This window comes from Typopeltis vanoorti, chromosome 11 (genome assembly GCF_054136105.1).
Source record: "Typopeltis vanoorti isolate ZY-2024b chromosome 11, IOZ_Tvanoo_1.0, whole genome shotgun sequence".
Lineage (NCBI taxonomy): Eukaryota > Metazoa > Arthropoda > Arachnida > Uropygi > Thelyphonidae > Typopeltis > Typopeltis vanoorti.
This window is the reverse complement of record NC_143559.1, coordinates 108567842-108582167: the sequence shown is the minus strand read 5'-3', so window position 1 is coordinate 108582167 and position 14326 is coordinate 108567842. Positions and strand designations below refer to the sequence as shown.

The 14326-nt window shown below is 34.7% G+C and overlaps 1 protein-coding gene across 1 annotated transcript in view; it reads right to left on the bottom strand.

Annotated features, from left to right (window-relative positions):
- LOC150101923 (uncharacterized) overlaps positions 1 to 14326 on the bottom strand; it is a 1001066-nt gene that overhangs the window by 560942 nt on the left and 425798 nt on the right. The window contains exon 58 of the mRNA XM_090399931.1: positions 4320 to 4442. Within this exon, the coding sequence (XP_090256057.1) occupies positions 4320 to 4442 (123 nt within the window). The remainder of the gene's footprint in view (positions 1 to 4319; positions 4443 to 14326) is intronic.

Here is a 14326-nt window from a genome sequence, read left to right as displayed (position 1 = left end):
TAAGAAGAAAAATGGCGGCTAGTAATAATGGTTTGCCATCTTTGTTCAATAATGGTAACATAAAGGAGATTATTCAGTGTACTATCTGCAAAATGTATGCACTGCAGAGAGCAGTTGGTGTATGGTTAGATGATGATAGTGGAGTGAATGTGTGCAGAAAATGTAAGGAAAATGAGGAATTAAAGTGTGTTTCAAGTCGTGAGTGTGATATTTTTGACAAATTTCAGAATGTAGAAAACAGCGATATGATAAGAAATTGTGAGGTTGTACCACAGAGCTGTGAGGGTGTGAATGTAGAAAGTGTGAATGATGGTATTAATACAGAGCAAATAAATGGTTTAACAGATAAAAAAGATGAGATAGATGCAATGAGTGAGATTGCGCTGTTGAGTGGAGCGATACATAGAGCAAAGCGGCAGCTGGAGTATGCACAAATGTCTACCGAGTGTACCAGCCAATAAAAAAAAGTATGATAGGAAAAATAAGTGATTGTGAATGTAAACAAAATGAAGGAGCGAGTGTTGTATGGAGATTCGTTAGTAGGACGTGTGATAGTAGAGAATTTGACAAAATCGTACCAACCTGGTGCGACCATTAAGGACTTAAGTGAGTCTATTAGGGAGCAAAAGCAAAGAGTGAAAGAAATGATAGTGAAAGAAATGTCATAAGTGACAGGTATGAATGATTTGAAAGGAGATAAAATGGAAATGATAGAGGACCTAAATGAATTGTTTGAGGTAGCAAAAGAAAAGAGTGAGAGAGTTAGGATGATTAGTCTTTGTCCATGGTATGACAGTGAAGAGTTTAGAAGGAGGGCCATAATTGCAAATGACTTTATGCGTGGGTTATGCATGATGACTGGTGTGGAATTTGTGGATGTGTGGAGTGAGTTCCATGGGTGAAAGGATCCTATATAAGATGGATGGTTTGCATTTGAATGGATTCGGTGTAAGGAGACTTGAAAAAGTGTTGTTGAATGAAGTGGATGTGCAAAATCAGGGAAACTAGATTTATTAAGGGGTGGAGAAAATAGATATGCAGACCTAAGGGAGACAGTTGAGTGTATGAATAAGTATAATATGCCCAAGCAAATAAGGACAACAAATCAGAATGGGATAGTTAGTATAAGGCATCAAAGTAGGAATGGGGCCAACGGAGGTCTGCAATTCATGTATACTAATGCTAGGAGTATTAGGAACAAGAAAGAAGAATTTTTGGCCTTGGTTGGCACTTCCAGACCACAGGTTATTGGCATTAGTGAAACATGGCTGACTGAAGATGATATAGCTAGTGGGATTGAATGGGAGGGGTATAGTGTGTTCAGGAATGACAGGGAGAATAAAATGGGGGGGAGGAGTATTATTGATGATAGCTGATGAGCTGCAGCCAAGGAGAATAGAGGTTGAATTGCAGGATAGAGAAAAGAGCACATTTGAGGCCATTTGGTGTGAGATTGAGGCTAGCAGAACAAAATATACAATTGGGTGCTGCTATAGACCAGGTGATGGAAAAGATGGTGGAGATAGTATGCATAAGCAAATAGAAGAAAGAGTGGAAGGAGGGTAATTATTATGGGAGATTTCGACTATGGTAGCATTCATTGAAGGGAGGAGAGAACACATGGGAGGAAGGAATTGAATTTTATGTGGTATTAAGGGATAAATATCTGCAACAGCATGTAATGGAAAATACTAGGGGTCAGAGAGAGTGCTTGACCTAGTAATTGTATCTGAGGATCTGACTGTAATGAATATGACCAGATTGCCACCAAATGGTGAGAGTGATCATAGGGTCTTAACTTGGGAGGTGGCTAAAGGTGTGGAATTTACAATTAAGACAGGGTATATGTGGAATTATTGGGCTGGTAAGTATGAAAAGCTTAGGAGTTTGATTGGTTCAGTGCCATGGCATGTAAAACTGCAAGGGCTGGATGTTGATAGTGCATTGGAGGTGTTAAGAAGTGTTTGCAGGAGGTAATGGCTGACTGTATACCTAGAGTAAGAATAATAAATCAAGTAGGGATTAAATGGATGAATAACATCATTAAGCTTGAGCAGAAAAAAAAAAAAAGAAACAACTGTGGAGGGAATTCAAGGAGAAAGGGGACCTGCAGGCACATGAATGGTATAAAGCCCAGGCCAGAAGGGTAACAAATGTGGTAAGAAAAGCAAAAGCAGATTATGAAAGAACATTAGCCATGCACAGGCTAAAGAGAATCCCAAACAGTTTTTTCGATATGTTGCAACTAAAAGAAAAAATGTATATGGCAGAATGATTTTAAAGAATGCCGATGGTAGGGAGGTAACCGAATTAGTTGATGTAGTAGAATTACTGAGTGAGCACTTTGCAAGAGTATATCATCCTGGTGGTGACATTGCAGAAATGGAAGAACCAACAGCCTACTATATGGGAATTGTGGTGAATGAAGTGGAGGTGAATAGTCTATTACAAAACCTCAATGTCAATTCATCTGCTGGATTGGATGGTTATACCAGCTCATGTCGTACGAGAAACAGCTAAAGAATTGTCAGTGCCTTTGACCATTTTGTTTAATTTGAGTTTCAGGTCTGGGTTAGTCCCAAGGGGGTGGAAAGAGGGGGAAATAGTTCCACTGCATAAAGGTGGTTCCAAGACTGCTGTTGAAAATTACCAGCCGATCAGCATATCAGGAATTGTTGTCAAGGTCTTGGAGAAAATAGTCAAGAAAAAAATACAGGATTGGATTGATGAAAATGGGATACTGTATGGGGGACAACATTGTTTTGTGAAGAGTAGATCATGCCTCAGTAACTTGCTCATGTTTTATAACACAGTGACCGCTGAACTGAATAAGGGTAATGGGTTTAGAGTGATTCTACTGGACCTTGCTAAGGCCTTTGACAGGATACCACATGGAATTCTAATCAGTAAACTGCAGCATATGGGGATGGATATAGGGTTGGTGAGATGGATAGGAGGTTGGTTGATGGAGAGATATCAGAGAGTGGTTTATTCGGGAGTAGAGTCCAAAAAATGGCCTGTGACTAGTGGTGTGCCACAGGGTTCTGTTCTTGGACCATACTTTTCAATTTGTTCATTAACGATATAGGAAAGGATCTAAGATGAAGTGTTCACGTGTTTACTGATGATGCAAAGTTGGATAGAGCAATAGTGAGTGCACAGGATGTCAAAATTTTGCAAGATGATTTGGAAAGTTTGGAGGACTGGGCTAAGGAAAATGGATGTCAATTTAATGTGGCAAAGTGTAAGGTTATGCATTTTGCAGTGAAAAGATTAGCAGCAGTGTATCACATTGGTGGAACCATACTCCAGGAGATTGATGAGGCTAGGGATTTGGGAGTGTTGATGGATAGGGAGTTGAAGATTAGGGGGCACATTGCAAAAGTGGCTAAATCAGCTCATCAAATCACTTGGTTCCTTAAAATACTTTAACAAGCAGAGACAAACAGGTTATTGTTCCTCTGTATTGAGCCTTGATAAAACCCCATCTAGACTACTGTGCCCAGATATGGGCGCCAGGGTTTCTTTTTGATGGGAAGGAGGTGGAGAGGATCCAGAGACGAGTGACCAAGATAATAGCAGGACTATGGAATGAACCTTACGAGAACAGGTTGAAGATTTGTGGGTTGCAGAAATTGGTTGATAGGCAGAAAAGGGGTGATATCATTGAGACATTCAAGTCACTGAAGAATTTCTATAAGATTAATTCAGAAGATATTTTTGAGAATAGGACTGGTAGTGGGAGAACTAGGGGCCATCCATGGAAGCTTGGTAAGAGTGTGGTTAGCAAGGGTGTTAGAACTAGGTTTTTTACTTGGAGAGTGGTGAATGAGTGGAATAAGCTGCCAGAGTCTGTTGTGGGTGCCATGACTGTAAATGAGTTCAAGGTGAAGTATGATAGATACTGTGTGAATGTTGAATAGTTGTTCTTGACATAATGTTGGGCCTCCCTCGATGAGTCTAAAGACTCCTTGGAGCTGCCCGTAATAATAATAATATATGTAATTCACAAACACAGCATATTAGAAAAGATATTTAACCCCGTGCTTTCATGACATTATTTAAGGTCCTATAAAACCAAATTAGTTGACCATGGAAGGCCACTGAACCTTACACATTAAGGGAAATGATGATGATAACAGTTTATTTCTGTGATCAGTTTTTCTTAGAAACAAGTCAGAATGCCTATGAATTACTGAGGAACAACCTCTATGGATTTCGTATTCCTATGCTCAAAATTTAGATAAAGTTATTCGTACTTTTAAGCTTACTTTATCAATAAAAAAAAAACTATATAAAAATTTTTATGTAGTACTTACATTTACATCCATTTACAAGATTATATGGGTCTCCAGTATGCTCTGAGTGACACTGACATTTTGTTTTATGATTGCTTGCAATGCAATGAGCATTTGGACCACACTGAATGGATTGACATGCATCTAAAGAAAGAAAAAAAAATTAAATAAATGGAAAAATATATATGCATTATTGCACTGAGCAATACTTAATTATATTTTATTTTCTCTAAGCAACAGATCTTCAAAACTAAAAATAAAAAATTTCAAAAAATTAAAAATAAATATCACACAAATACTTCTATCTGTAAATCATTTTAAAACCTCAGGTCCGATTAATAAACCCTCGACACCGCAAGGTAAAAGAGGGAAAAGGAATATGAATGATCATATCTCAATGGTGTTTTCTATGTCATACTGTATTACATAGAAAAAAGCATTTTAAATACTGAGGATCAGTAGTTGTCTGGTACCTTAAGTTGTTTAATTTAAAGAGGATAAATTTTAGTCCAAATATTTTGCCTCTTTTTAAAAATAAATTATGCAAAAGCCACATAAGTTATATGTATGAGGAGAACTTATTTTTAATATAGTTCACTTAAAAATATTATTACACAAATGTGAAGGATGAGTAATCTTTATGTGAGTAATCCTATAATGTTTTTCTTAAAATATTCATATTGGACTGTTTTGCATATGTTTTTCATCAGGTGGAAACTCACATGTCTCTATATCATATCCATTCTGTATTTGATGAACACATTTTTGCAAATTCAATATATGTATGACATTGAGTTTCATTTTTTTTTTTTTGTGTGAATTTTCCAATAAATTTAGTATTTGCAAACTGTCTGAACATCACATAATCACATAAGTAGTTATTTATTCCAAATCATAAAAAAACATTATTTACTTTCCAAAAATAATATGTATTACTTCAGATGGATACTGCATCTAGTGAAGTTTGTATGAATGCCTAGCAATATTTCAATTTATGATTATGTCAACCTACCTTCAGTCTCCCCCTCCTAACTTTAGCATTATCAAGATTACACTTCACATACTAGTATTATGAAATGGTGTGGCCACGTATATTTTCTGAATATAAATTTATTTATTTATTTATTTATTTTTATTTTATGAAATTTAATGAAAAGTTCTATATTTTATGTGGTATTTAACCAGAAAAAATGATGCCAATTAGAAATTATTTTTAGAAATAATTATTGTTTTTTCCTTGTTTTTTAGTTTATTCATGTCATTCCCTGATGAAATTAAACAAATCATTTAAATAAATAAAGAGCCAATAGGCTTCACTTCGGCGATGTAACATTATTTAAATTAAGGGAATATTAAATCCCACATTGTTTCAAAACTGAATAAGAATCTCAAAGACTGGAATCAAAGAGTTTCATGCTGAATATAGTAAACTATAGAAGTATTGGCGGATACTAGCGTAAGCTAAAGCATGTAGTACAAACACTAGGGCAACTCGTAGCAACGGAGGGTAAAGCTCTCATTCACTATTCTTAGTATTTCCCATAATGTAAAACACATCTCCTAGGAGATGTATGATGTTATACATTATGGTAGAAGGTCACTACCCAGACCAGTTACGACCATTATTGAAGTCTCATCAGTGAGTAGGTAGACCAAATTAATACTGAGGGTAGAGCGAAAAGAACTTATATACTTTGCTATATGAGTTGTCAAAAAGGTGCACCCGTTAAATTACTTAAATAAATAAAGAGCCAATAGGCTTCACTTCGGCAAAATAACTCATTATTTAAATTAAGGGAATATTAAATCCCACATTGTTTCAAAACCAAATAAGAAACTCAAAGATCGGAATCAAAGAGTTTCATGCTGAATATAGTAAACTATAAAAGTACTGGCGGATACTAGCATAAGCTAAAGCACGTAGTACAAACTAGGGCAACTTGTAGCAAAGGTGGGTAAAGCTCTTATTCACTATTCGTAGTATTTCCCATAATGTAAAACTTAATGTAAAACTAGTGAAGTTTGTATGAATGCCTAGCAATATTTCAATTTATGATTACGTCAACCTACCTTCAGTCTCCCCCTCCTAACTTTAGCATCATCAAGATTACTTTTCAAGATAATCAAGAAACTCTTTGATTCCGATCTTTGAGTTTTTTATTTGGTTTTGAAACAATGTGGGATTTAATATCCCCTTAATTTAAAGAAACAAATCATTTCACAAAACTAGCCAAAATAAAAAATAGTTTCTAATTGGCATCTTTGTTTGTGGTTAAATACTGGATAAAATATTTATAGAATGTCCTATCTCCACAGAAGCTTTGAAAAGTTGCTTTAAGAAGGGAGAGAGGAAGATAATCTTTATCTCCTTGTAAAAAGAAAAAAGTACTAATATTGAAAGTCAAGAAAGGCAACTCAACAGTCGTTTTGAACTCTACAGAATACATAGAAAAAATTAAAATGCTTCTACAAGATGCAAGTACCTGTGAAAAGTGGGAATAAGATCCCATGGAATATTTCCATAATAAAACCAATAACTTAATTAAAAAAAACATGCTGAACTGGTCTCAAGAAACAAAAATTGTCACGAATCCAGATATCCTCTTGTTCCAAGAATATATGGAGTCCCTAAACTGAATAAACAAGACTTGCCATTAAGACCAATTGTTGATGCAAGATACTTTACAACTTCTCTACTATCTAAGCATCTAACAAACTTCATAGAAAATATCAGACATCACATTGGTTCCTACTGATATAACTGCAAGCCTGGACATAGAAATCTTTTCACTAATGTTACAAGAATAGAAACCATACAATTACTTCAAGACGTCTTCCTGCCAAACACAGCGGATTTCTTTAAACACTGTATCAACAGTACATTTTTCAAATTTGAAGAGGATTTTTTGAATAGAAAGGACTAGCAATAGGATCTCCAGTTTCTCCTATGTCAGCTGACTTATTCATAGATTGGTTTGATAAAATAGCCCCTCCAAAATCAAGGAAGAAAACTTCACCAAAAATTTGGTGAAGATATGTTGACAATATTTTTATCATCTGGCCTGGTACAATTCCCGAACCACCTTTCTGAACAACATTTATATTGGGATTAAATTCACAGATGAATTAGAAATAAATAGGTCTTTATAATCTCTGGATACACTAGCTGAGATATCAGAACAAAACACACATACAACTTCTCAGTCTACAGGAAACAACTAACACAGGACATTACTTACGCACAAATTCTGGCATAATTCGTTCCTTATGTGGTAGAGCCTAGAAAATTTCCACCAACATAGATAAAAGAAACCAAAAAAGCTACAGCAACTAATTCTGTTCTTCCAAAAAATGACTACAATAGAATGTTAGTAAAAAAAATTCTATTTCAACCTCCAAAATAATCAGAAGAACAAAAAACCCAAGAATGCAAAGGAGCAGTGATTCTTTCATATATATACACTCATTCACAGATAAAATAGCAAGATTGCTTCACCAACAAACTTAAAAGTCACCTTCTACCCAATCAACAAAACATCTCAGAACATCTGAAACCTCCATATCTGCCACTCAAAAAACCAGGTGTCCACAAGATCAGTTGTAATTGTAATCTACACAACACTACATTACACAGAACAGACTGACAGATCTGGTGAGATACACCAATAAGAACACTTCAAGGATGTTGAGAATGAAAGAAAGCATAAATCAGGGCTGCCAGTACATTCAATGGAAACAAAACACCACAGAATGGAAAAAACCGAACTGCTTCACACTGATTACCATTTTTACTCAAGAGCATTCAAAGAATCAACTGAAATGATGAAGCATCCTCTACAGTGTAACAAAACACAAGGGATGATTTTACATCAAGTCTGGTCTTCCTTAATCCATCATGAGACACTTGTATCTACCATTAGTATGTTACAGCAACCTATAAACCAGCAGCTAGCATAGTAGTGAATGTATGCTTTTTGTTTAAACATTCTCAAATACTTTTCTTTCTAGTTTTTAGTTTATTCATGTTATTTTCTGATGAAGTGAAACAAAGTATTTCATGAAACTAGTTGAAATAAAAACATAGTCTCTATATGACATCTTTGTTTGGGATTTCATACTAGAAAAAAAATAGTTCTACAAATGCCAATCCTCATAGAAGCCTACACAACAAGGAACATTGATTACTAATTGTTGAAAGCTTTTTCACTAGGTTATAAAATAAATTAAAGATGCTAAGAAATTATAATCTTGTTTAATCCTTTATCCAAGTGTAAGTAAACAAAGTTTATATATGAAGTATCTTCATGACCAGGATACTTGCATATAGAGGCTAGTGACTTCACATAACAAGGCAATAATGTGAAATCATTAACTTCTATATACAAGAAGGCTAGTTGTGAAGATTCTTTGCATGCAATACTTGGATAAAGGATTTAAAAATGTTATAATTTCTTAGCATCTTTAATTTTATTTACTTGAGATAGTAAAATTCATATGGAAATTTAAGCTAGAATGCATGCCTCCAACATATCTTATCATTCGCTACATCATTTATTATCTTCCAAAATTCTTTAAGCAGAGATAAAATATAAATATGTATGACAATCATTAAAACCTATTGTTTTGTATGGGATAGAAACCTTGAGCAGCAAACACCAAGATGCAAAAGACTCGTGGATCTTTGAAAATAAAATCCTTATACAAGTCTTTGAACTTGTAAAACATAACATAACAGGTGAAGAAGGAGACATACCAAAGAGCTCTACCAACTCTACAGATCATCACTGTTAAATGATGAAATCAGAACTTGCAAATAGAATGGCTTAGACATGTGGAAAGAATGGCTAAGATGAGGCCTGATGGTAAGTCACTAAGTAACTCCCCAGTGATGTTGGGAGGATAACATCTAAAAAAAAACTTTGATGAGATCAGAATCCTGGATTGGACTGAAAGAACTCAAGAAAGAAAAGAGTAGAAGAAGATAATACTTACAGCAAAGAACCTCAGAAGTTTATTATGCTTGAAGATTTAGGATCACTAACAAACTGATGTTTCAGCTGGACCCTTTTATTAACAAAATTAGACAAAATTATGTCTACAATGCACATGCTAAAAATGGATTAGGTTTTGCTATGATAATGAATGGTACAACTATACAAAAATGCTATTACCCAAATACACCTTTTTTACTGCATGAATTATTTCTTTACTTGTTTTATATACAGATGATCTAGTTATATTTTGTTTTTGTAATTTTTATTTAGTAAAATAAATCTGAAATAGAGAAAAATACAAAGTCACCCACCCCACATGCCACTGCTCAGATATCCCTCCATAGATAGCTTAATTATAACATTTAAAAAAAATGAATACATTTTTTAAGAGGTGGGTGGGTGGGTGTGTGTTGCAAAGTTTAGTCATTGGTAGAAAAAAGGGGACATGATAGAAATCTTAATAATATTATTATTATTATACAGGTATCTCCATGGAATCCAAAGACTCATCACAGGAGACCCACTCACACAAACTTTTATATACACAATACTTATCATACCTTTCCTTAAACTTATTCAATGTGAGGCATTCACAACTATTTCTGACAATTCATTCCACTCATTCACCACTCTCCAAGCAAAAAATCTAGTCTTACATAACTTTCAGGTTGACTCCTAGTTCTCTCTATTCATTGCATATTGAAAAATTTCCTTTGTGTTAATCTTATAGAATCCCTTTAACAACTTATAAGTTTCTATCATGCTCCTTCTTTTCCACTAATGACTAAACTTTGCAACACACACCCACCTTCAACTTATCCTCATAGGGAACATTTTATAGACCTCTCACCTGCATGGTCACTCATCTCTCAATCTTCTCCACCACCTCCTGATCTCCAAGAAATGCAAATAACCAAATCAGTTTTGGCTGTACAAGATACAGCCAAATCACAGCATTATAAAAGGATTATAACCTGTTTATCTTTACTTGTTAGTGTATTCTTCAACATTTTCGAGTAATCCTTTGGGCTATTTTACCAACTTTTGTAATATGACCTCTGAACTTCAATTCTCTGTCCACTATTATCTCCAAGTTCTTAGCCTCATCAATTTCCTGCAATCCAGTACCATTAATGTAATACACAGTATGCAACCTTTTCAACCCAAAGTGTTTAATATTATATTTGGCAGCATTAAGTTGACAACCATTATCCTTCTCTCACAATGCCAATTTACTCAAATCATCTGAGATATCTAAATATAATAAATTTAGTTTAATCCTTTATCCAAGTGTGAGCAAACAAAGTTTGCGCCTGAAAATATCTTCAGGACTGGGTTAAGGTGGTAAACCTTAACCCAGTCCTGAAGATACTTTCAGGCGCAAACTTTGTTTGCTCACACTTGGATAAAGGATTAAACTAAATTTATTATACTCTAACCAAGTGAAAAATAAACTTTCAACATCTAAGATATTAACATTACTTTTATCAATTGCTCTCCTCAGTTTCACATTGTTAGCAAAAAACTGAATATCCCCTCCCTTTAAATCTTTCCCTATATCATTAATATACAAATTAAAGAATAGGGTCATAGTACAGAATCATGAGGCACTCCACTTCTTCTTCATTTTAGCTATTTTCAGTCTGCTGCTGGAAGAAGGCCTCCTTCAACTCCTTCCATCTTTCTCTGTTCTTGGCTATGGTTGACCAATTTTTTCCAACAAATTTTGACAGTTCATTGTCCCACTCACTAGTCATCCTAATTTTCCTAGATTTCTTCTTCTTATTCTTTAAGTGCTATTTCCTAAACAGAGTTCAGCAACCATTATCATCATTATATGTCTGATATGTACCCTCAAGGGGTGTACAGGATATGATAGTACTACATGAAAAATTTACATTATTACTAACTTCCTATCTACAATTTTCCTCCAAATCAGTCTGTTACTTGTCAAGACTCCAACATTATCAGATCTTATATTTCTATCGTCTAAGGCACTTTGTACCGTATCAATCCACCTATATCTTGGTCTTCCTCTGGGTCGTTTTCCTGCCAACCTGGCAGAGAACACTTGTTTTGCTAATCTTTCCTCTCCCATTCTATTTAAGTGACCATACCACCTGAGATTAGCTCTGCTAACGCATTCCTGGATGCTGACAATGTCAAGTTCTTTCCTAATATCTTCATTTTTAATATGATATTGCTATTGATGCCATCTGTTCATGCCTCTAATCTTTCTCAGGACTCTCATATCTGCAGTCTCTGGTCTTTGGTCAAGTGTTTTATTTCTGACCAAGTTCTCAGATCCATAATTTCTTTCTTATTCCATATGAATTTATTCAATTGACTGCCTACCATATTTAATTTACCATCTTCAGTAAAAATCGTGCCTAAGTAGCTGAAATGTTTTACTTGTTCCACAGGTTCCCCGTTCACAACACAGTTGACATTTTCAATGATTCTACCTATTTTCATTGTCTTTGTCTTTTTAATGCTGACCTTCATACCATATCTATTACAACAGTTATTCAATTTAGTCAGGGAATCTTGCAAACTTGTAGCGGATTTATTTAGAAGTATAACATCGTCCGCATAAAGCAAAGAGCTGACATTAACATCTCCAATTTTGATATCATGTTTAATACCACTTTCCTTCATAATGTGATCCATATAGATAATGAATAACAGAGAGGATAATGTACATCCTTGTCTCACACCAGATTTAACATTAAACCATCTTCCTGTACTTCCTTCAATTCTAACTGCTGACTTACAACTCAAATAAAGACTAAGTATTGCTTGATATAATGCCCCACTGACACCATATAACTGTAGCATATTGAATAGCTTCTCTCTTGGCACCTTGTCATATGCCTTTTCCAGATCGACAAAACTTAAATACAGATCTCTGTTATATTCCCATGCTTTCTCGACTATTTGTCGTAAAGTGAAGATCTGATCCTGACAGCCTCTATTTGGCCTGAATCCAGCTTGTTCTTCACCAAGCTTCTCTTCCACAATTCTTCTCAACCGTTTCTCAAGTATACTTGCATAGATCTTGCCAGGAACACTCAGTAGGGAAATACCTCTGTAGTTCTCACATTCAGTTTTATTTCCCTTTTTATATATGGGTAGTATTAGAGCTCTACTCCAATCATCGGGAATTCATCCCTCTGTCCAGGCTCTCTGAACTATGCAGTGCAGCCACTGTAAGACTTTTATACCATCATACTTCAGCATTTCTGTTCGAATATCATCTATTCCTGCTCACCTTTGCAAATTTACTTCTGTCTTTAGTGGCTCTGATTAAGAACTCTGTGTTCAGTTTAGTCCAGTTTTTTTAATATTGTCTAGCCATGATATTTTTCTTCTTCCAGGTTTTCTCTTTCTGTTGATTTTTACTTTCCAGTATTACCTGGAAAATGTTATATTTAAGTTTCTCATTAGATGTCCGAAGTAGCAGTTTTTCTTCTTTTCACTATATTGATTAATTCTCAATTTTTATTTATTCTTCTTGGTACCTCTTCATTCTTTGCCTTTTCTGTCCATGGGATCTTGAACATCCATCTAAATATCCACATATCCACTTATGAATAAATGTTAAACAGAAGTGGAGATAGCACACATCCTTGTCTCACTCCTTTTCAATTTTGATGCTGCTTGTCCTGATGTTGTCTGTTAGGACAAATGCAGTCTGTCCCCCAATAGAGGTTTTTAATGATTCTAACATCCTTATCATCTAGGCCTAGTTGTTATGTTGGACCTTATCAAAAGTCTTTTTGAAATCAATAAAACAATATAAAGGTCAGTTTGTTGTTCCTAGGCCATTTCTGAAACCAAACTGAGTTTCACTAATGAGATCATATCATTTTTGGTATATTCTATTATGAATAATTTTTAGGAATATTTTGAGAGTCTGGCTCATTAGGCTAATCAATTTAAAATCATCACACGTTCCTGTATTAGTTTTTTTAGACAATGCATCCAGTAAGAGGGTAGTTTACCAGTATCATAAATTCTGTTGAATAATTTTACAATTTTATCAATATTATTGACATTGATTAGTTTAATGATTTCGTCTAGTAGTTCATTGGGTCCACATGCTTTACCATTTCTTGATAATCTTTACTACTTCCTGTGACTATATTCTTTGAATTTGTTAAGTCTTGTCTATTATCAAAAAATAGTGCCTTAATGTACTCAGTCCTAACTTGTTCTTTTTTAGATGTTTCTAAGATTATTTCTCCTTGAATTAGTCTTAAGTAGCATAGGATGTTTTTTTCATCAATTCCAAGAATTCCTAGATTCCACTCCACCATATACTATTCTGTGGTATCTGTCTGTCAATTTCCTTCCCCCCCCCCCCAATTCCATGCCACCAGCTTGATATCCATTCAATTTTCTCCAATTTTTGTAATAGTTTTCTATACAGTATTCTGTCAAATGCTTTGCAAAGTCCAGCAGTATCATGATGTAGCCATTTCCCTGTCACTCTATTATAAAATGTGAGTAAATTACTAAGGCAGGACCTATCTTTCGCAAAGTCATGCTGTTCACCATAGAGTATCATATTCCTATCCACTTACTACTGCATTTTACCTTTAACCACTACTCCTGAGATATTAATAGGTCTGCAATTTGATAATTCTGTCTTGGAGCCACCTTTATATAATGGAATTGTATAAAGGTGGATTATATAATGAGACGGATTTGAAAACTTCATTTCAGATTTCTGTCTCAAATAGCATGTAAAGTAAAAGAAAGACAGGAATCCTTTGGAATCCAAAACCTTGATTCCAGAGCAAGGTCAGAAGTGGTTTCAGACACCACTGGCTTCCAGAAGGCAAGATGGTAAGATCCTCTACCATCTACATATCAGTAAATTAACAACAAAAACTGTATCTGTGATTACATTATAAATGAAATAAGCAACTGCTTGATCCCTGAATAATTTAATCTCTTTTTGAATCACAGTTGGCATTTATCATTGACAAAAATATCTTAAAATCTTACAGCCAATTGTTTATTTCATAT